Source organism: Pseudorasbora parva, chromosome 6 (assembly GCF_024679245.1).
Source record: "Pseudorasbora parva isolate DD20220531a chromosome 6, ASM2467924v1, whole genome shotgun sequence".
NCBI classification, from domain to species: Eukaryota; Metazoa; Chordata; class Actinopteri; order Cypriniformes; family Gobionidae; genus Pseudorasbora; species Pseudorasbora parva.
The window spans coordinates 42,779,736-42,801,913 of NC_090177.1; the positions used below are offsets into that span (position 1 = coordinate 42,779,736).

The 22,178-nt window shown below is 43.8% G+C and overlaps 1 protein-coding gene across 1 annotated transcript in view; it reads left to right on the forward strand.

Moving 5' to 3' along the window:
* l3mbtl1 (L3MBTL histone methyl-lysine binding protein 1) overlaps positions 1-18,859 on the forward strand; it is a 31,432-nt gene extending 12,573 nt beyond the window's left edge. The window contains exons 11-22 of the mRNA XM_067446977.1: positions 1,736-1,827; positions 1,920-2,071; positions 2,181-2,257; positions 4,020-4,105; positions 4,258-4,368; positions 8,748-8,886; positions 8,984-9,083; positions 9,241-9,435; positions 10,508-10,557; positions 10,962-11,119; positions 11,413-11,475; positions 18,001-18,859. Of these exons, the coding sequence (XP_067303078.1) occupies positions 1,736-1,827; positions 1,920-2,071; positions 2,181-2,257; positions 4,020-4,105; positions 4,258-4,368; positions 8,748-8,886; positions 8,984-9,083; positions 9,241-9,435; positions 10,508-10,557; positions 10,962-11,119; positions 11,413-11,475; positions 18,001-18,135 (1,358 nt within the window). The 3' untranslated portion in view covers positions 18,136-18,859. The remainder of the gene's footprint in view (positions 1-1,735; positions 1,828-1,919; positions 2,072-2,180; positions 2,258-4,019; positions 4,106-4,257; positions 4,369-8,747; positions 8,887-8,983; positions 9,084-9,240; positions 9,436-10,507; positions 10,558-10,961; positions 11,120-11,412; positions 11,476-18,000) is intronic.
* The last annotated feature ends 3,319 nt before the right edge of the window (positions 18,860-22,178 follow it).

Sequence of the window (22,178 nt, forward strand, 5' to 3'; positions counted from 1 at the left end):
TTCTAACACCTGGAGATGTTTATTTCTGAACCACTCCATTGCAGATTTTGCTTTATGTTTTGGATCATTGTCTTGTTGGAAGACAAATCTCCGTCCCAGTGTCAGGTCTTTTGCAGACTCCATCAGGTTTTCTTCCAGAATGGTCCTGTATTTGGCTCCATCCATCTTCCCATCAACTTTAACCATCTTCCCTGTCCCTGCTGAAGAAAAACAGGCCCACACCATGATGCTGCCGCCACCATGTCTGACAGTGGGGATGGTGTGTGTTCAGGGTGATGAGCTGTGTTGCTTTTACGCCAAACATAACGTTTTGCATTGTTGCCAAAAGTTCAATTTTGGTTTCATCTGACCAGAGCACCTTCTTCCACATGTTTGGTGTGTCTCCCGGGTGGCTTGTGGCAAACTTTAAATGACACTTTTTATGGATATCTTTAAGAAAAGGCTTTCTTCTTGCCACTCTTCCAGAAAGGCCAGATTTGTGCAGTATACGACTGATTGTTGTCCTATGGACAGAGTCTCCCACCTCAGCTGTAGATCTCTGCAGTTCCTCCAGAGAGATCATGGGCCTCTCGGCTGCATCTCTGATCAGTCTTCTCCTTGTATGAGCTGAAAGTTTAGAGGGACGGCCAGGTCTTGGTAGATTTGCAGTGGTCTGATACTCCTTCCATTTCAATATCATCTCTTGCACAGTGCGCCTTGGGATGTTTAAAGCTTGGGAAATATTTTTGTATCCCAATCCAGCTTTAAACTTCTCCACAACAGTATCTCGGACCTGCCTGGTGTGTTCCTTGTTCTTCATGATGCTCTCTGTGCTTTAAACGGACCTCTGAGACGATCACAGTGCAGGTGCATTTATACGGAGACTTGATTACACACAGGTGGACTCTATTTATCATCATTAGTCATTGAGGTCAACACTGGATCATTCAGAGATCCTCACTGAACTTCTGGAGAGAGTTTGCTGCACTGAAAGTAAAGGGGCCGAATAATTTTGCACGTCCAATTTTTCAGTTTTTGATTTGTTAAAAAAGTTTGAAATATCCAATAAATTTCGTTCCACTTCATGATTGTGTCCCACATGTTGTTGATTCTTCACAAAAAATTACAGTTTCATATCATTATGTTTGAAGCCTGAAATGTGGCAAAAGGTCGCAAAGTTCAAGAGGGCCGAATACTTTCGCAAGGCACTGTACAAATTAGACACATTGCATTGAATCGGAAAACCCATGTATGGCCATTTTACCCACATATTGCATAAAGTAAAATGGTATATCAATTTGTTCCATTAAATCTTTAACAACATAGTTGAGAATAATCTTTAAACAAAGTTTGCTTAGAAAAAAAAAATCCTGAAACCTAAACATTGATAGGTGAATGAAAAATCTTAAAAAATCCTATTCTTTTTGCCTTTACATGTCATTTTTTTTTTTTTAACAATTGAGTCTCGGTGTCCACATACGAGGACACAGCATAATATATGAATAAAATATAATTTTTCTAAATAAAACACAAAGTCCATTTGTTTCTTATGCTCTAAACCAGTGGTTCTCAAACCTGTCTGTGGAGTACCACCAGCCCTGCATATGTTGAATGTCCCCCTCATCTATCACACAATAACATTTCACATATCACAACAAACAATTAGATTGTCATTCTCATATGATTGTCATATAATTACCAAATGTTTTGGTATGTATAAAGGTTCTTTACTACCATTTAATACTCTTTCTTTCAGGATGTAAAGAAGAAGAGTTTTCTTGGTCCAACTACTTAAAAATCACCAGATCACAAGCCGCACCGAATGAGCTGTTTTCTAGCGCAATCAAAGTAAGTCATGAAACCACCGAATAAATCTGTATCTCAATTTCGTACAAAACAAACAACTGTGTGACCAAAGAGCTTGTTTTCTCATTGTGCAGTCTGAGACAGATTGTGGATTTGAGGTGGGGATGAAGTTGGAGGCTGTCGACCGCATGAATCCTTCTCTAATCTGTGTCGCCACAGTAACAGACAAAGTGGGCAACCGTTTTTTGGTTCATTTTGATAACTGGGATGACACATATGACTACTGGTGAGTTTCAACGATTTCTCAAGTCTTTATGAATCTAGTTCTGTGTGAAATGAATAGCTTTGTTATTCAGAATAAAGTTGTAATGTTTTGAGTTTCCTCTTCATCGTAGGTGTGATGCTCGCAGCCCATACATTCATCCCACTGGCTGGTGTCAAGAAAGGGGCCTCCCCCTCACGCCCCCGCAGGGTAACTGACAGAGCCAGCCATACTTAGTCTGATACCCCTAAAGGCAGAAACACTTTGTGACTCCACTTAAGTAGATTTCTGGATAATTTAAACGTTACTCAATTGTAAATGTTTCTGTGGAGATCCATTGTGAGAAGTAAATGAATAACGTCTCATGTTACGAAAGTAACCATGGTTCCCTGAGTGGGGAACAAGACGCTGCGTCCCAGGCATGCAGACGCTTCTACACACATTAGGGAAAGAATGGGTCGCTTAAGTCCATTCCTGAAATTTCCTCACTACTAAATATTCCACGCTCAACTGTTAGTGGTTTTATAACAAAGTGGAAGCAATTGGGAACAACAGCAAATCAGCCCTATAAAATCACAGAGTGGGGTCAGCTGAGGGTGTCCTTCAGATGAGCTCAAGATCAGTGTGTAGAGAGCTTCATGGATTGGGTTTCCCTGGCCGAGCAGCTCATCCAAGCCTTACAACACCAAGAGCAATGCAAAGCGTGGGATGTAGTGGAGTAAAGCAGCCGCCACTGGACTCTAGAGCAGTGAGACGTGTTCTCTGAGCGACCAATCACGCTTCAGTCTGGCAATCCCATGGACGAGGCTGGGTTTGGCGGTTGCCAGGAGAATGGGACTTGCCTGACTGCATTGTGACAAGTGTAAAGTTTGGTGGAGGGCGGATAATGGGGTGGGGTTGTTTTCAGGGGTTGGGCTTGGCCCCTTAGTTCCAGTGAAAGGAACTCTTAATGCTTCAGCAAAGCAAGATATTTTGGACAATTTCATGCTCCCAACTTTGTGGGAACAGTCTGGGGATGGCCCCTTCCTGTCCCACCATGACTGCGCTCCAGAGCACAAAGCGTCGGTCCATAAAGAGTTTGGTGGGGAGGAACTTGACTGGCCTGCACAGAGTCCTGAGCTCAACCCGATAGATCCCCTTTGGGATGATTTAGAGCGGAGACTGAGAGCCAGGCCTTCTCGTCCAACATCAGTGCCTGACCTCACAAATGTGCTTCTAGAAGAATGGTCAAACATCCCATAAACACACTCCTAAACCTTGTGGAAAGCCTTCCCAGAAGAGCTGAAGCTGTAAGAGCTGCAAACGGTGAACCAACTCCATATTTAATTTCACGGATCAAGAATGGGATGACATAAAGTTCATGTGCATGTAAAGGCAGGCCTCCCAAAACTTTTAACAGTATAGATAATAGAAACGCCATCTTTAGAGCAATGCACTAAATCGTTGCCAAGTCCAAGGGCTCGAAGGGTGCCAAGGACAACCCTTCCAATGTGATTTCTAGGTCCCATGACGGGACTCTAACCTGAGCTGTAGACCTCATTCTCAATGTAGCACAAAGGCAATGTGACACCAAATGGGGCTTTCCCAAAGATCCACCAGACTAGTTGCAGGCGTGCTTCAGATGCAGTCACGCTGACGGTGTTCCCCAAAGCATCCGCTGGGACGCAGCACAAGTTCTCTCGAAAGGGAACTTTACTTTGTTACAAGGCAGACAATTATGTAAGCTGCATAAATGGCTCAGTGTTAGGGATGTTAATTTTCTTCACAATATTAATGTTTTTTGCTGTTTGTTTGTTCAAATAAATGTAGCCTTTATAAGTATTCGAAACGTCTTTTAAAAAGATTAACAAATTTTACCGACCCCAATCTTTTTAATGGTATAGTGTACCTGTACCTATAATACTCAAGTCTTGCGTATTTTGGTTGCCTACTCTTTATATAACACTGGCTCAATGTGTTTTTCTCCCGATAGATTATCCTGACCCTGACAGGTTCTCGTGGGAGAGATATTTGGAAGAGACGGGCTCAACGGCGGTCGCTGCTGAAGCATTCAGAGTGGTGTGTTAAATCCCAATCATTTAAAAGAGTATCAAATGATCTTTGGTTTACACCTACTAATTAAAACTATCTTATTATGTTACAAAATACTCTGATAACCCTTTCCTTCATCAAAATGAAGCCAGGCTGACTTCTCTTGTATGTTTGCGTAGCGTCCTTCCCACAACTTCCAGGTGCAGATGAAGTTGGAGGCCGTGGATAAGAGGTGCCCGGGCCTGATCCGCGTGGCTACAGTGCAGGAAGTGGACACTTACAGAATAAAGGTGAGAAAAAGACAAATGCCATCTTACAGCTGTGCTGCTTTGATGAAATAGATACAAAATAACCCAGTAGAATCCTACACTCCCATTCAGTAGTTGGGGGTTGGTTAGATTTTTTTAATGATTATAAAAGAATGAAGTAAAAAAAAATCATTTATTTGATCAGAAATACAGTAAAAACACTGAAATATTATTACAATTTCAAATATCAGTTTATGTGAATATACACAGATCATGCACAGCATTATGGCAGGTGACGTGAGTAACACTGATGATCTCTTCATCACGGCGCCTGTTAGTGGATAGGGATATATTAGGCCAGCCGGATCTCACGAAAAATGCGAATAAATAGTACGAGTGTGCAATGTCGTGGAATGTATACGCCAAAACTCATTTTGGCGTGTCTATGCCACGCTGTTTTTCGCGTGCATATGATACGCACTTTATGGCGTATTATACATATGAACCCCCCACCCCACCACCCTAAACCTACCCAAGAGTGTGTCATATATTCGCCATAAAGTGCGTATCATATGCACGGCAAAATGAGTTTTGGCGTATACATTCCAAGACATTGCACACTCGTACTATTCATACGCATTTACAGGTGATCAGGTTGATTAGGCAGCAAGTGAACATTTTGTCCTCAGAGTTGATGTGTTAGAAGCAGGAAAAATGGGCAAGTGTAAGGATTTGAGCGAGTTTGGCCAAATTGTGATGGTTAGAGGACTGAGTCAGAGCATCTCCAAAACTGCAGCTCTTGTGGGCTGTTTACGGTCTGCAGTGGTCAGTCTCTATCAAAAGTGCTCCAAGAGGACCAGTGGAGAACCGGCCACAGGGTCATGGGCGGCCAAGGCTCATTGATGCACGTGGGGAGCGAAGGCTGGCCCGTGTGGTCCGATCAAACAGACGAGCTACTGGAGCTCAAACTGCTCAAGAAGTTAATGCTGGCTCTGACAGAAAGGTGTCAGAATACACAGAGCATCTCAGTTTGTTGTGTATGGTCTAGTGGAGTCCATGCCTCAACCGGTCAGGGTTGTTTTGGCAGCAAAACAGCCCTGATTTTTCTGCCGCTGTCTTTTCTCATACTGTTACAGCAGAATACAAATGGAAAAAAGAAAATATCAGGATGGGAAGAAAGCAGCGTCTGAAGAGCTCTTGCCACAGATATTCTTGTCATACGAGTGTAAAACACTAAGCGTTATTCTCTTCTGAACATGAAGGAAAGTTTACAGCTCATTCAGTCAAACTGACAGATAAGGATTATTTATTGTACAGCCTTATGATGTGAAATGAAGACCGCAGTAGGCTTGTTAGGGAAAAGGTGGATATTATTACGTTTATTACTCTTACCCAACTGACAAATCGTTTTACTTGTTTTTTACTACTAGATTTGTAAGAAAAAAAGTAAATTAAATTTGTATATTAATCTTCAAAAACGTGTTATGTAAGTATGCTTTTTATGTCAATTTAGCTTGTCTATGATATTGTTACAGGAATAAAAGGCTAAATTAATGATTAAGAAAATAAAGTAGGGTTTTTTTTTTTTTTTTTTTAATGCAGTCAGACTCACTGGTCAGAGTGCTTGTCAATGTCACATGCCTGTCCTGTCTTGTGTGCACATGTGGGTTTTGCCATGTCTTGCATGTGCTCTTCATGTGCTCCTGTCATTGTCTGATCCCTCCCCCTTGTTATCTGATTAGTGTTGATTTCTCCCACCTGTTCCCTCTTGATTTCTTCCCCTTGTAAGCTCCTTGTGTTTGTCAGTCTGTCTTGGATCCTTGTGTATGTCTCGTCTATGTCTCCCGGTTCCCCGTAATTCCTTGGTATGTTTGAGTCTTTGGTTTATGTTTTATGATTATGTGTTTTTCCCCCTCGTGGGTTTTGTTTTGAGTTTGTTTTATTTTATAATAAATTATCATTTTCTGCACTTGAGTCCTCGCACCCATTCCTTTGTATGTGACGTGACAGAAGGATCCAACCATGTCGAGGACTCAGCGGAAGAGGATTTCGCCCCACCTACCAGCTTCCATTGTCTCGTGCCCCCAATATGAGCGCATCCTAAGGTTACAGACCTTAGCATCCCTCCACCAACAAGGGACTGATCTGAGGAAGTTTGCAATCAAGATCCTTAGAGCGGCGGAGGGATTAAAGCTCAATGAAGGGGCTCTTAAGGACCTGTTCTTTTATGCACTGGATGAGCCCAAGGACTGGCTGTTTAGAACTATTTATGATGGGGGTACATTTGAGACAATGGTGGAGGGTCTTACTCGAGAGCAGGAACGAGCTGCCAGGGAGAGGATCCCTGTTCCGGTGGTCCGTGTTCCAGTGGACTCTGTACCGGTGGTCTCAGTGCCGGTGGATAGTATTCCAGTGGTCCCTGTGCCGGTGGTCCCAGTACCGGTGAATCGTATTCCGGTGGTCCCGATGCCGGTGGTCCCAGTGCCGGTGAATCGTGTTCCGGTAGTCCCAGTGCAGGTGGATGGTGTGCCGGTGGACCCTGTTCCGGTGGTCTGGAAACGGAGGAGGAGAAGGAAGGCTCCCTCCGTGCCTATTCCGGTGGTCCCGATTCCGGTGGATCGTGTTACGGTGGATCGTGTTCCGGTGGTCCCTGTGCCGGTGGATCGTGTTCTGGTTGTCCTTATGCCGGTGGACTCTGTTCCGGTGGACGCCGCTGGGCCGGAGATGCCTTCCAGGCGTCCAGCTCTCACCGCGCCTCCCAGGCGTCCGGCTCTCACCGCGCCTCCCAGGCGTCCGGCTCTCACCGCGCCTCCCAGGCGTCCTGCCCTCACCGCGCCTCCCAGGCGTCCTGCCCTCACCGCGCCTCCCAGGCGTCCTGCCCTCACCGCGCCTCCCAGGCTGCCTGAACTCTACGGGCTGCCCCGGCCGCTTGAACTCTACGGGCCTCCCGAACTCGGTGGGCCACCCTGGCCATTCGAATTTGGGGGCCACCATGGCCTCCTGAACTTTTTGTTTTCCTTGTCCCTCCCTTGTTTACCCCTCCATTGTCTGTTCCTTCCTTGTCTGTTTCCTCTTTCCCTCCCGTCCCGCCCTGGTCTGTCCCTCCCGTCCCCTCCTGGTCTGTCCCTCCCGTCCCCTCCTGGTCTGTCCCTCCCGTCCCCTCCTGGTCTGTCCCTCCCGTGCCCCCCGGTCTGTCCCTCCCGTGCCCCCCTGGTCTGTCCCTCCCGTCCCTAGTGGAGCGTCTGGTAGCCGCTCCTTAAGGAGGGGGTAATGTCACATGCCTGTCCTGTCTTGTGTGCACATGTGGGTTTTGCCATGTCTTGCATGTGCTCTTCATGTGCTCCTGTCATTGTCTGATCCCTCCCCCTTGTTATCTGATTAGTGTTGATTTCTCCCACCTGTTCCCTCTTGATTTCTTCCCCTTGTAAGCTCCTTGTGTTTGTCAGTCTGTGTTGGATCCTTGTGTATGTCTCGTCTATGTCTCCCGGTTCCCCGTAATTCCTTGGTATGTTTGAGTCTTTGGTTTATGTTTTATGATTATGTGTTTTTCCCCCTCGTGGGTTTTGTTTTGAGTTTAATTTATTATAAAATAAAACATCATTTTCTGCACTTGAGTCCTCGCACCCATTCCTTTGTATGTGACATGACAGTCAAGCTCACTTGACGTGAAACAACATAATAAATGTTAATTCACACTAACTTACTCTTATTAGTTTGAAATTGACATGAAAAGAAGAAAACACATCCGGCAAAGAAAACCAGGCTCAGAATCCCTCGAAACGAGACCAAAATGTGGTGCACTGAACTGCAATAAATGCTCTTCTTACTCAGTAATTTTGTCTTGTTTCCAGTCTAAATATCTAACAATTCTTAAACCAAGATACATTTACTAGATAAGCAAAATGACATAAGATTTGTTTTCTTAAAAAAATATCAAAATGAAGAGAGTTTCTGCTTAAAACAAGCAGAATTATCTGCCAATGGGGTGAGAAAATGGGGTTTCTGATTGAAATCTCGTTCCTTGTTTTCATCCCAAACAGAAACAAGTTTATTTTTCTCACCCCACTGGCAGATAATTCTGCTTGTTTTAAGCAGAAACGCTCTTCATTTTGATATTTTTTTTCCCCAGAAAACAAGAAAAAATATCTTATGTTACTTTACTTATCTAATAAATGCATCTTGATTTAAGAATATTTAGATATTTGGACTTGAAACCAGAAAAAATACTAACTAAGAAGAGCATTTTCTGCAGTGTATTAGACTGAAATTGACATGAAAAGAAAAAAACACATCCAGCAAAGAAAACCTGGCTCACAGAATCCCTCGAAACGAGACAAAAATGTGGTGCAGAGGTGCATGGATGAATGTGTTAGAGTGGCGTGTCTTTTTGAGCATGTGTTAGCCTCATCTGTTGTCCTTAGATTCATTTTGATGGTTGGAGTCACTTGTATGATGAGTGGATGGATTCGGACCATCCGGACATCCACCCAGCCGGCTGGTGTGAAAGCACAGGACACCCCATCAAACCTCCGCCCTGCCAACCCACTGCCCAGAAACCTGGTGAGATTCCTCCAGATCAATCTCTTCTCATTCATCTGACTCTGATATGCTCATGTACCAAATACTCTGTCAATTCAGAGTAATACGTGTTTTTTAGGGCCCAGGGAGAACCTGACAGCCCGACAGCCCAGCTTCTCCATGACTTGTAAAAGTCTGCCTCAGCCACGCAACACCTCCAAATACAGCTTCCACCACAGGTCACTCTTCATGCGCCTTTATAGAGTGCAAATCTGACAAATACTGAGATTGCCAGTTTGTGTTTTGACTTCTGATTAAATTGTCTTGCAGTTGAGGACAGTTGATTAAAAACAAATTACTGCAGATTTGAGGACAGACCTGTTGTTTGTCAAACAGAAAGTGCCCTACTCCGGGATGTGACGGGTCAGGTCATGTGACCGGGCGTTTTACAGCACATCACTGTTTATCTGGCTGTCCATTGGCTGAGAGGAACCAGGGTCGGCTCAAGGCGGAGCTCTCTGATACAGAAGGATCCAGGCGTAACCTGCTGGTCTTCGGCCAGAGAGCAAAAAAGTCACGATATCACGGCAGGCAAGACAATTTTCACATGTATTTATTTTCTTAATCAAGTATATCACTGCAAAAAAAGCTTTTCTTGTTTCTTGTCCAAGTATCTACAAATTCCTAAATCAAGATGCATTTACTAGATAAGTAAAATGGCATAAGATACACTATATTCCCAAAAGTATTGGGACACCCCTCCAAATCATTGAATTCAGATGATTCAACGAGTCTGGGTTTGGCGGTTGCCAGGAGAACGGACTTGCCTGACTGCATTGTGCCAAGTGTAAAGTTTGGTGGAGGGGGGATTATTGTGTGGGGTTGTTTTTCATGGGTTGGGCTTGGCCAATTCGTTCCAGTGAAAGGAACTCTTAATGCTTAATGATATTTTGGACAATTTCATGCTCCTAACTTTGTGGGAACAGTTTGGGGACTGACAGTTTGGCAGACTGCGCACCAGAGCACAAAGCGTCGGTTCATAAAGACATGGATGAGCGAGTTTGGTGTGGAGGAACTTGAACTGAGTCCTGAGCTTAACCCGATAGATCAGCTTTGGGATGAATTAGAGCGGAGACTGAGATCCAGGCCTTCTCGTCCAACATCAGTGCCTGACCTCACTAATGCGCTTCTAGAAGAATGGTCAAAAATCCCCATAAGCACACTCCTAAACCTTGAGGAAAGCCTTCCCAGAAGAGCTGAAGCTGTTAGAGCTGCAAAGGGTGGGCCGACTCCATATTAAACCCTACGGATTAAGAATGGGATGGCATTAAAGTTCATGAGCATGTAAAGGCAGGCGTCCCAAAACTTTTGCCAATGTTGTGTCTTGTTTTATGGAAGAAAAAAATAATACAAATTATTTCTGTTTAAAACAAGCAAAAGTATCTTCAATGGGGTAAGAAAAATGTATCTTAATTCAAACGGATACTTATCTGTGTTTTTGTTTTTTTGTTTTTTCAACAACAAAAAAATTATTTTGACTGGAAACAAGACAAAAATACAAAATAAAAAAGCCATTTTTGCAGTGATTTGCATATTTGTATATTAACGGTATTGCGGTTGTGTAAACATTCAATTAAAAGTCACATCTCTTTGCTGTCACCAGGATTGGTCGCCCCCCTAAATATCGTAAAAGTCAGCAAAGAAATTGCCAGAGTGAGTTTTACTTTCCTACATTTTCTATAAATTGTCAAAAGGATTTTTTTTTTTTTTTTTTTTTTTTTTTTTTTTTTATCAGTGTAAATGCACAAGAATATTTAAATAATGCAGTCATATTCCGATTATGTGAACATGTTAACCAGATTACCATAATCCTGTAATGCAACATTCTGTTTTCCGATAATCTGATAGATGCTGTGTGACTGTATTCATTTTTGGGTCATGTAAACACATCCAGCATTTTTTTGTGATCCATGCGTTATATATGCGAGTATTTCAGGTGCTATCGAGGATGTAGACCTCAGATGAAAAATGATGTAAACCTCTCGACAGAATACGGACCTTAATGAAAACACAATGGTCATGTGCATGTAAATGTGGTCACTGTGTCTGCGTTTCAGATATGACTGCGGAAGGAATGTATCCTTCTCTCTTCATGACGGCATTCACGGCAAACTCTGATCGAACCCTCTCTCTCTGCTGGGAGCAGCACTGTAAACTCCTGCCTGGTGTTGCAGGAATTCATGCCAGTCAAGTCGCTACCTGGACTATAGAGGAGGTACTCATCCCTTCAGTCAACTGTGCGGAAATATCTTGGTTTCAAGTTGAGCAAATGGCTGGATTTTAGAGTACAAGATAACGTCCAGTTATCCCTTAATCACTAAAAGTTTTATAATTCTTTTATTTTAAATTAAAAAAATAAAACACTGAACAAATCAAATAATACAAATTGAGCTGAATCCTCGGAAATACAGCTGCACAGTTCTGAACTTCTGGATATTAAAATGATCTCTGGACAAACAGCCGCTAGAATGATGACTCTATTCATTTATATCTCTGTTCAATTTCCAGGTCTTTGGGTTTGTTAATAATCTTATTGGTTGTGAGGAGCAGGCCCGAATTTTCAAAGATGAAGTAAGTAATTTGCTTCATTTAATTCCAGTTATTTAAAAAAATGTGTGCCGGGATCTGTTCAAACTGGGCGCCGCCAGCTGAAGGGAGCACCAATGAGCACCGAACAGATTAACTACATTTACATAAAAAATTTATTCACATTTGGAAATATATAGGTTAGTAATAAACCAACATCGGTCTCTTATGAAATAGTTTAAATAATATATCATTATTCTAATTAAATACATGAATCATCATCTTAGCTTTATTATATGCTGCCAATTTAGTAAAATAAAAAATATTGACTTAACATCTCGAAATAATGAGAAATATTCTCAAAATATTGACTTAACATCTCGAAATAATAAGAAATGTCCTCAAAATATTGACTTAACATCTCGAAATAATGAGAAATATTCTCAAAATAATGACTTAATATCTCAAAATAATGAGAAACTTTCTCGAAATATTGACTTAACATCTCGAAATAATGAGAAATATTCTCAAAATAATGACTTAATATCTCAAAATAATGAGAAACTTTCTCGAAATATTGACTTAACATCTCGTAATAATGATACAATGTCATTATTACGACGCATACGCAACTGAGTCACGCTATAGGACGCCAGTGTTGCTGATGCTGATTCATGCAAACGAAGTTATGATTTAGGCTACTAAATCGAAATTATAACATTATGCTGCTCATTGACCCGACACAGGATGAATTGTGAACACATTAAGGAGTATTTTAACTGTGGTTTTAGCTACTAATGATTAAATTATTGCCTTATCTTATTATCTGAATTGCATTGAAGCCTATCTCTGACCAAACGCGCTCTAGAGAGGATTTTAAACAAGAACGATCTTTGGGGCAGAAAGAACAGAGGTGGCAACATTCATTGACCAGCTTCAAACCTCTGGAAACGTCTCAGGTTACTCACGTAACCTATGTTCTCTGAATAGGGAACGAGACGCTGCGTAATGATGCATATGGGGTACGCCCATGGAATAATGAGCTCATCTAGCTCATCACCTTTGATTTCACCTTTGACACCATTTTCTCACCAGATTTCTCTGCCGAGCAAGACGGCTTGTCGGCAGTACGGGGAGCTTGGCAGCGTGCGCAGCGTCTCGTTCCCTATTCAGAGAACATAGGTTACGTGAGTAACCTGAGACGTTCTCTTTCATAGGTTCACTTCGACGCTGCGTAATGACGCATATGGGGAACAGTATACCACACACACCAAGCTAAAGCGCTGCCGCATCTGACACGAACGTCAGGCAGACCTGAACGGCTGGATTAAGCTGACAGAACTTGCGAACCCGGAGCCATGTCAAGATCTAAACTATAAAATTTAACAAAAGTGTGCGGTGAGGACCATCCTGCCGCAACGCAAATGTCCTCCAAGAGCGCCCCCTTGGAGAGCGCCAGAGAAGAGGCCACACCTCTAGAAGAGTGTGCTCTAATCAATGCCCAGAGGTGAAGGAGCTCCGCGCACCTCATAAGGTAAAGAGATGGCCTTCGTCACCCAGTATGAAATGCTCTGCTTCCACGCGGCAAGCCCACGGTGGCTGGCTCCGAAACACACCAGCAACTGGTTAGACTTCCTCCAACCACCCGAACGATCAACATACAGCTTCAAGGCCCTAAATGGGCAAAGCAAATGTGACCTCTCGTCCTCCGAGGACGGTGGGAAGAATGGAGGATGGTGACCTGCGAGCGGAAGGATGTGGACAAAACCTTGGTCACATAACCCAGCCTGGGTCTGAGAGAGACCTAACTAGGCCGGGACCAAAACCCAAAGAAGCCTAGCTAACAGAGAGGGCTTGCATATCCCCCACTCGCTTAAAGAAGTTAGAGCCAATAAAAGAGCAACTTTTAAGAGTCAGAACCCGCTCCGGAGCTGACTCTGATGGCTCAAAGGGAGCACTCGTCAAACCCTCCAGGACAAAAGATAAGTCCCACGAGGGTACACCAGGGGAGCGAACTGGCTTCAGGCGCTTGACCCCTCTTATAAAAGATGAGACTAAGAATGCTTCCTAAATGGGTCTCATCCAACTCCCTGTGAGTGGTGATAGCCGCTACATACACTCTGAGCCGCCGCCCCGGTTGCAAACTTCTCCTGCAGAAACTCCAGAACTGAACCAATAGGGCAGTCGACTGGACTTCTACTGTGGGCTGAACACCATGCCCGAAAAACCTCCCACTTGGAAGAATAAGCTTCCTACCTGCACATCTGCTGGTAGACCGGCCCTTAAGACTGATGGCCCCTGGTAGGCCACACCCACAGTCTCCAGATCTCGGTACGAGGATTTTAGAAGATTGGCCTCGCTCTCTCTCTCTCTGCACAGAACCGCCGGAATCAGCTTAATGGGCGGGAATGCATAGAGCTTCAACCTCGGCCAGGGGTGAGCAAACGCATCCACTCCCAACGGCGCAGGAGGACTTAGAGAGAACAAAAGCGGGCATTGGACGACTCCTTCGTAGTGAAGAGGTCCACCTCCGCTCTGCCGAACCGCTCCTAGAACTGGGCTACTGTGAGAGGATTTAACATCCATTCCCCTGACTTGAGTTTCTGCCTCGAAAAGGATTCTGCCGCGAGGTTCAGAACTCCGGGGATATGGACTGCCCTGAGAGACAGGAATTGCCCTGGGCCCACAGGAGGAGACGGCGCGCATGCCTGTCCAGGGTGCGCGACCGAAAGCCCCTTGGTGATTCACATGAGACACCACCGCCTTATTGTCTGTCCTGACAATGACATGGTGTCCTGTGTGGAGGGTGAGGAAATGCCGAAGGCCCAGGGAGAAGCTCTAGGCAGTTTATGTGCCAGGCTTGAGTCTCCTCCGTCCAGATGCCGCACGCTGGACGGCCTTCGAAAACCGCACCCCAACTGGTGAGGGAGGCGTCCGTCGTGATCATCTGGCAACAGAAAACGACCCCCGTGCCGACACCTCTTTGGAGAAAAAGAGTGTCTCGCCACACTGATCGGGCTCGAAAGCAACCTTGCGACACCCTCAGAAGGCGGTAGGGGGATCATGTAACTCGGATCCCCGCATGTTTCATCCATCAATGGAAGGGCCTCATGTGGAGCAGCCCCAGATGAAGGACCTGGGAGGCTGCAGCCATGAGGCCTAAAAGCCTGTGGCATGTCTCTACAGAAACATGATGGCTGGGCTTGAAGCGGGCCAGACATAGCCTGGCTCTGCCCTCCTACGTACTTCCGCTCAATTTTCATTTTCCTTCAGTACTACGTCTGGGACTGCTGTGTAGTCTTAGGTTTTCTCCGAACAAATTTTTACCGGTCCAATCAGCGAACAGAGGGAGTGGCTGAGAACGATGACGTTGATGTCGAGCGCTAGTTTGAGATGTAGTTCAGTAATGGCGGCGGAGAAAGATGCAAACTAAACCATTCATTGCATTGTGGCACCGCTGCCAAATTTCCAGAAGTTAAAGCCGGAGTTTTATTACTGAGGTGGCATATTTTGTCGGATTTCCATGAGTGAAACAGGCGAAGGGCGCATGACATACGTCACGACCAAACGTTAGCGATTGGTTATGGCAGATCCAGAGTGGCTCAGGGCAGATCCAATAGTTTTAAACCTCAACAGGGTGCCCGCCTTCACGGAAATAAACCCTTGTCAATGGAGAGTGGCCAGACTCTATGTACAAATGAAATGTACGAGAGTCTGGTAAAACCAGGCTAGGCCAGACATGTCCTGATACTGGAAATCCGGGCAGGGTCCAGACGGGCCTGCATTGACACAGAATCCAGACAGACCCCTAAAAAAAGGTAGTCTGTCGGGATGGTAAGGACACACCCTTAATGGTGTTTACTCTTAGGCCAAGGGAACGGACGTGACGAAGCACAGAGTCTCTATGAACTTTCGCCATCTCTCTGGACTGGGTCAATAAGAGCCAATCGTCCAGGTAGTTGAGTATGCGGATGCCCTGGAGCCTCAGCAGGGCCAGAGCAGCATCCACACACTAAGTGAACTTCCTTGGCGCCAGAGCAAACCGAAGGGGAGCACCCTGTATTGGAAAGCCCTCCCTCCGAAGGCAAACCTGAGGAACTTCCTGTGTCGTTGAATGACCTGAATATGGAAATGCATCTTACAGGTCTATCGACATGAACCACTCCCCTGCACGAACCTGGGCAATGTTTTATAGACTTCAGTGTCCATATCTTGAACCTCCCTCTGAGAAGGGAAAAGTTCAGACGTCGGAGGTCTAATATGGGCCCAGCTGAATCATGTGAAGTGCCCAGGGTGACACTCCTGGAAAACGTTTCCACTCTTGGACGAAATGAGAAGAGGAGTAGTGAAGTGCAGTGGGCATACCTGATTAGGGTGCCGAACTGGGACTCCATGGAGGGATCGTCCGGCCGCAACGGAAAGCCGACTGCGTCCATATGTGGCGAGGAGACTGCGATGACCTGAGTGGGAAACGTAAGGTCCACTGACCGCTGGAGAGAACGGCCGTGTCTCCTAGAAAATGGTTAGTGGAAATGTGATCCGATGGACTCAGGGGGAGAAAGCCTAAAGCGTCTCCATTCCCTGGCATGGGAGTGGCGAGAGGCTGAGCCGACCCCGCCCCTCGAGACGCACTGGCGGCGAGTGTGAAGGGGGTGGACTCAGAGAACGGCCAGGAAACGGGCAGAAACGCTTGCGCAGTCTGACCCAGCCCCGAACGTTCAGCATGACTCTTTTCCCTGCCCGGAGGGTCAGGAACGACTCAGCGGAGCAGGAGCGGAAACTCTAGTTCTCGTAGGCATGAACTGCCTTTTTTTTCCCAATAAATCCCCTAGAATAAAGTGAGTCGAGGAGGAAAAACCTTCTCCTTGTCGCGAATCTCAGCGAGGTTTAACCAAAGGTGGCGTAAAGCAGCCACTAGACCAGCCATCGAGCGCGGTGTGCTTAGTAGCCCGTAAGGCCAAAATCCTTGGCTATGCGGAGCTCTAAACAGCTGAAGATGAGAGGCCAGTGTGTCTTAGATCGCCGGAATGATAATAACCGCGCTCCACAGAACCAGCGAGGATGGTGAAGTGAGCGGCTACCGCATTAGAAGACGGGCGGAAAACGGCTGCTTTCAGGATCTGGAGACCTAGTTGTGCAGATGGCTGAAAAACAACAGTTTCCTTATCAACGTGCAAAAATTTAATGATTACTCAATCTATTAATCATGTTGAATCTTCATTAGTTGCTGATGCAGTAATCATGGGTTAGTTCATCATTAGTAATACATTAACTCATCATTATCTGTGCATTAGTTAAGCATGAATTAATGCATATTAGTGCACCCGTATTGTAAAGTGTTACCAAATAAGTCATTATTTCGAGAAAGTGTCTCATTATTTCGAGATGTTAAGTCATTTTTGCTAAAAAGTTTCTCATTATGTTGACTTAAATATTCATATTTTTTTACTCAACTGGGGCGGAAACGGGCTTCCATAATTACCCTGCTCAGAAGGATGAAAGAAATTTGCCATCACTCCTTCAGTTTTTGTATTAGAAAACTTCATACCAGTTTTCTGTAACTTAATGACAAGATAATTAAACACAAGATATATAAATATAAATTGACATTATATTTTTTATTTAAAAAAACGTAAAAGTTAGATTTACGATGTTAAAGGGATCGTTGAAAATGCTTCTGTCATTACTTACCCTCATGTCAGTTCAAAACCCACAAGACTTTTATTCATCTTTGAAACACAAACATAATTTTAATGAAATTTGAGAGATTTTTAGCCCTCCATTGAAAGTCCCCTAAAACTCTGATGCTTCAAAACATGTCCATATGAATCGAGTGGTTTAATCCAAGTCTTCTGCAGAGACACGATTATTGTGATGAACATTAATTTAGAACTTAATTTAGGCTTTTAGTTTCACAAGTTGAATCTTCCATCGTCTCTAAATCAGTGTTGTTTTTTAATGGGTTTTTTGGGGGGGTTAAATGCCTGAAATAAGGTCTTTTTTTGTTTACAGAGCATATTTTCTTCAATTATTCAAAAGCCAATGGAAAAATACTATTGGTTTTTGTCAAGGGGAACCAGGGTGATGCGAATGTACAAACATGTGTCATCCCTGCAGCGCCCTATTTGGTAAACATAAGCTCAACCGTAGATGCTTGACATGCAAGAACAAACCTCATTGGCTCTTGGATAATGAACCTCGCTGATTCTCCAGCAAGCATGCTTGAGCTTCCCTGTTGAAAAACCCCAGCATATGCTGTGTTTTTGCTGGTTTGAGCTGGTTTATGCTGGTCCTGAGCTGGAACTAGTTTCTTAGAACCAGCACTTGACCAGCTTCCAGCTCATGACCAACTAAGGACGAGCGTGCACCAGCTCAAACCAGCTGCCATGCTTCAAACATACTTTTTTTTTCAATAGGGTTCTGTTTACCAAATTTGAATGTGTACATTCGCTGATCAATGTTTATTGATAGAATTTATTATAGAAATTATATGTAAAAGATCCTAGCAAGATGCACAACACTCTGGACAGTGAATGCCGGTCACTGATACAGCATTGCTTCTCTCTGCAGATGATCGATGGAGAGGCCTTCCTTCTACTGACTCAAAATGATATTGTGAAGATCATGAATATTAAGCTAGGACCAGCATTGAAGATTCACAATGCCATTTTAATGTTCAAGAGCACAGATGAAGGCCTGAAGTGAACAATTAATCTTCAATCTCCTCATGCCGTAACGATCCATTCAGAATCCGACATCTATCACGTGTTTGGTGTTTAACGTCTGAACCCACCAGAGAGAGAGAGAGAGAGAAAACCAGGACTCAAGAGCAGGATGAACTATATATGAAAGTACAGCCGAGCTGAGCTGTGATGCTGCTTTATTTCAAAAGCGAAATGACACGTTCTGATAAAGAACAACTTGATCTGAAACCACCGTGCAGGATTTTTTGTATTTGGAGTGTTAACTGAAATCTACATTTGTTCTCGGTATGTAGTGGTGGCACAAGTGAAACTGGTGCAGAGAAATATCAGGGCAGATTTCAGTTGATTGGTGCTACTGTCCCCTTTATTAGACCCCTGATGAAGTTTATGCACTTTACATGAGAGCCACTAGAGAGGGCTGTCCTTTAGACAATCTGAGACAACTACATCGATTGTCTGGGGACTGTTAACAAATTTGCCCTTAGTAACAAAGTGCTTCTGATATTGTGGTGTTAAATGAGATTTCAAATGAGCTATTTTACTCAAGTTTGGATTGTCATGTCAATGTTGTTATTTTTGTATGAATGGAAACCCCGAGGGGTAAATAGTATCTGAGGCAGGTTTTTAGGTGATCTATGTTTCTCTCTCTGATGGGAAATTTTAATAATGTACAGTTGAGTAATAATGTCGTTCAGTTCATCAACATGAATAAATGTTTAATTCAAGTGCTTGTAGTGTGGCTTCTGCTTGTGTTTAGTGGTGTTTGTGCTATGGACATGTCACATGAACAAGGGGGTAATCTAGCGCTCGGAAAGCGTTCCACCCCTAGGGGCTGCCATTGCTAACCAAGCCATCACCTGCTGTTAGCATCCCATTGACTCCCATTCATTTTTGAGTCACTTTGACAGTGAATAACTTTACATCAGAGGCGTTTAAAGACTGCATTTGTCCATTGTATATTTCTAAAGAAACACGACAATGTATAAAAGGCTCCATTACCTTGTATCTTACACTATCGCCCCGCAGAAGCTGTTTTTGTAAAAATAGGCTAACGATTGCGTCATAACCAACGCGACCCTGTCGCACAGTTGAGAAATTACCGTATAGACCTGAGGAGACGCTCGCAGGCAATCTTTACTGTCTATGAGACAGTCGGGGGGACGTGGAGACATGTCCTGGAGACTAGTCTGATAAAGTCAAGGGGGAAGAATGGGGAGAAGCCCATAGTGAGCCAAAAGCAACGGGAGAAAATATTTAAACAACGTGATTCAGCTTCCGCTTTCCACATCTACTAGAAGACCTACAGCTGTCAGACAGGAGGCTCACGTCACATCTACGTCGTCAAGCTCAGTCCGAGCCTGCGCAGTTCACTCAGCCATCAGGAAGTGAGTGCCCCTAGGTTGACTTCATTATTTCGCCGTAGACGTCAATGGGGTCGCTGTGTCCATTTCTTTTACTGTCTATGGACATGAATGATACCTGAAGTCTTGGACGAAGGCCTGGCTGGGACCGGAAGGGGCCATCTCCAGACTGTTCCCACAAAGTTGGGAGCATGAAATTTACCAAAATATCTTGGTATGCTGAAGCATTAAGAGTTAACTAAGGGGCCAAGCCCAACCCCTGAAAAACAAATACTTAATAAAATACCCAGAAATCTAATACATTTTTTTTTTATACCTCAATACCTTTAGCTCCCTTTCTTAATAATAATAATAATAATGCGTTCGATTTATATAGCGCTTTTCAAGGCACTCAAAGCGCTTTACATAGAAGGGGGGAATCTCCTCAACCACCACCAATGTGCAGCACCACCTGGATGATGCGACGGCAGCCATATTGCGCCAGAACGCTCACCACACACCAGCTTATGGCGGAGAGGAGACCGAGTGATGAAGCCAATCAGGATATGGGGATGATTAGGAGGCCATGATGGACAGGGGCCAATGGGCAAATTTGGCCAGGATGCCGGGGTTACACCCCTGCTCTTTTTCCGAAAGACATCCTGGGATTTTTAATGACCACAGAGAGTCAGGACCTCGGTTTAACATCTCATCCTGAAAGACGGTGCTCTTTGACAGTATCGTGTCCCCATCACTATACTGGGGTGTTAGGACCCACACAGGATGAGCGCCCCCTGCTGGCCTCACAAACACCTCTACCAGCAGCTCCTGGTTTTCCCAGTTGGTCTCCCATCCAGGTACTGGCCAGGCTCAGCCCTGCTTAGCTTCAGTGGGAAACCAGTCTTGGGCTACAGGGTGATATGGCTGCTGCTGGTTCTTTGCCCTGTGGATTTTTTACCCTGTGTTTTTAGTTATTCCTAGTCGGTTCTCATTAATGTATGGTGTTATTATGTTCCTAAGTTTATTCTAGTGTTTTTCCTGAGCTTGTAAAGTTTAATAAAGACTGTTATTGTTATCTCCTTCTTCTTCATTGTGTGCTGCTACTACACAATATGTTAAAAGTTGACCACAACACACAACAATCTACAAACTGGGTTCATACGAGGCCAAATACATAATAATATTTGACTGGTTTTGGACTTGCAGGAGTATATTCAAGAAATAGACAATGATGGGGTTAAAAAAGGCTGCCCTATCTCTCCTTCACTATTTATGCTGGTTTCAGAAATGTTGGCCCTCCTTATTAAGAATTAAAATATTGAAAGATTAAATGTATTTGGACTGGAAATTGCGATTAGTCACACGACAGGACAGGCATGTGACAACTATACACTATTTAAATAAGTCTTGATCAGATTCCTAAGATTATTGAGAAATTATTACCATACTGTACTTGTCTGGCTATCACCAGACCAAGCTCAATTTAAGATTGAACATTGGTCTGGGGAGTCTGCTCTGTATTTTCTACTGCACAAGAGGCGTGAATAAAGGGCATTATTCAAAGTACTCTGTATGCAAACGACCCATCGCTTCTCTATCCGTCATCGTGTTAAACCCGCCAATAGCGCGCCAGGTGGATAAGCCAGTCTGTGATTGGTTCCCGCAAAAGTGTAACAGAATCAGTAGAAATTAATGTACAGGTTTCCAGAGTGAGTTGCAGGGCTAAATCAAATCGCCGGCAGATCAGGCTGGGTTTACCCAGTCTAATACTGTACATGAATGCCCTTAAAACTGCATTAAATATTCCAATCAAGTCGAGTGTTAAATATTTAGGCATCCACATTTCTAAGGATGAGGTCAGGGTTGAAAAGCAAAATGTCTGGAACAGATGGTATGAATTAAAACGTAGACTTACAACTTATAACAAGATTATGAAAGTAGGGGTTTAAAAGACATTGCTGTACAATGCCTACAAAAGCTGTGTAGGCAGGGTATTCTCACAAAAATGCGTATAAATAGTACGAGTGTGCAATGTCGTGGAATGTATACGCCAAAACTCATTTTGGCGTGTCTATGGCACGCGGTTTTTCGCGTGCATATGAGACGCATTTTATGGCGTATTATACATACGAACCCCCCACCCCACCACCCTAAACCTACCCAAGCGCGTGTCATATATACGGCATAAAGTGCGTATCATATGCACGCGAAAAACAGCATATCATATGCACGCCAAAATGAGTTTTACTCATCAGTAATCAGTATACTCATCAAGTGAGATTTTTCTATTATTATTTATTTTAACTGATACGCGCCTTGCCTAATACCTCTTTATTTGCATAATTAATACCATTGAAGGTTTATATTAGTTTCATTATGTAAAATTTAAATAGAAAAGTAGTATTGCGGGACCTGCACTGTAAAAAATTATATGTTCAATAAGTTATGACAACGTGTTTTTACATTGTTTTAACTCATCAAAATAAGTTAAGAAATGTTAAACTTTTTTAATAAATTATACAAGATGCAACTCATTTTTTAAAGTCAATTTAACATAATCTAAGTTGAAATAACTTTCAAGTCGATTACTTAAAAATGTCAGGCTGACTTTTTTTTTAACAGTGTGTAGACGGCCAGTGCGATGGAATCAAACAAATGAAAAACAAAATAGTCCTCAGATGCCATCGTTATTTACAGCAATCAT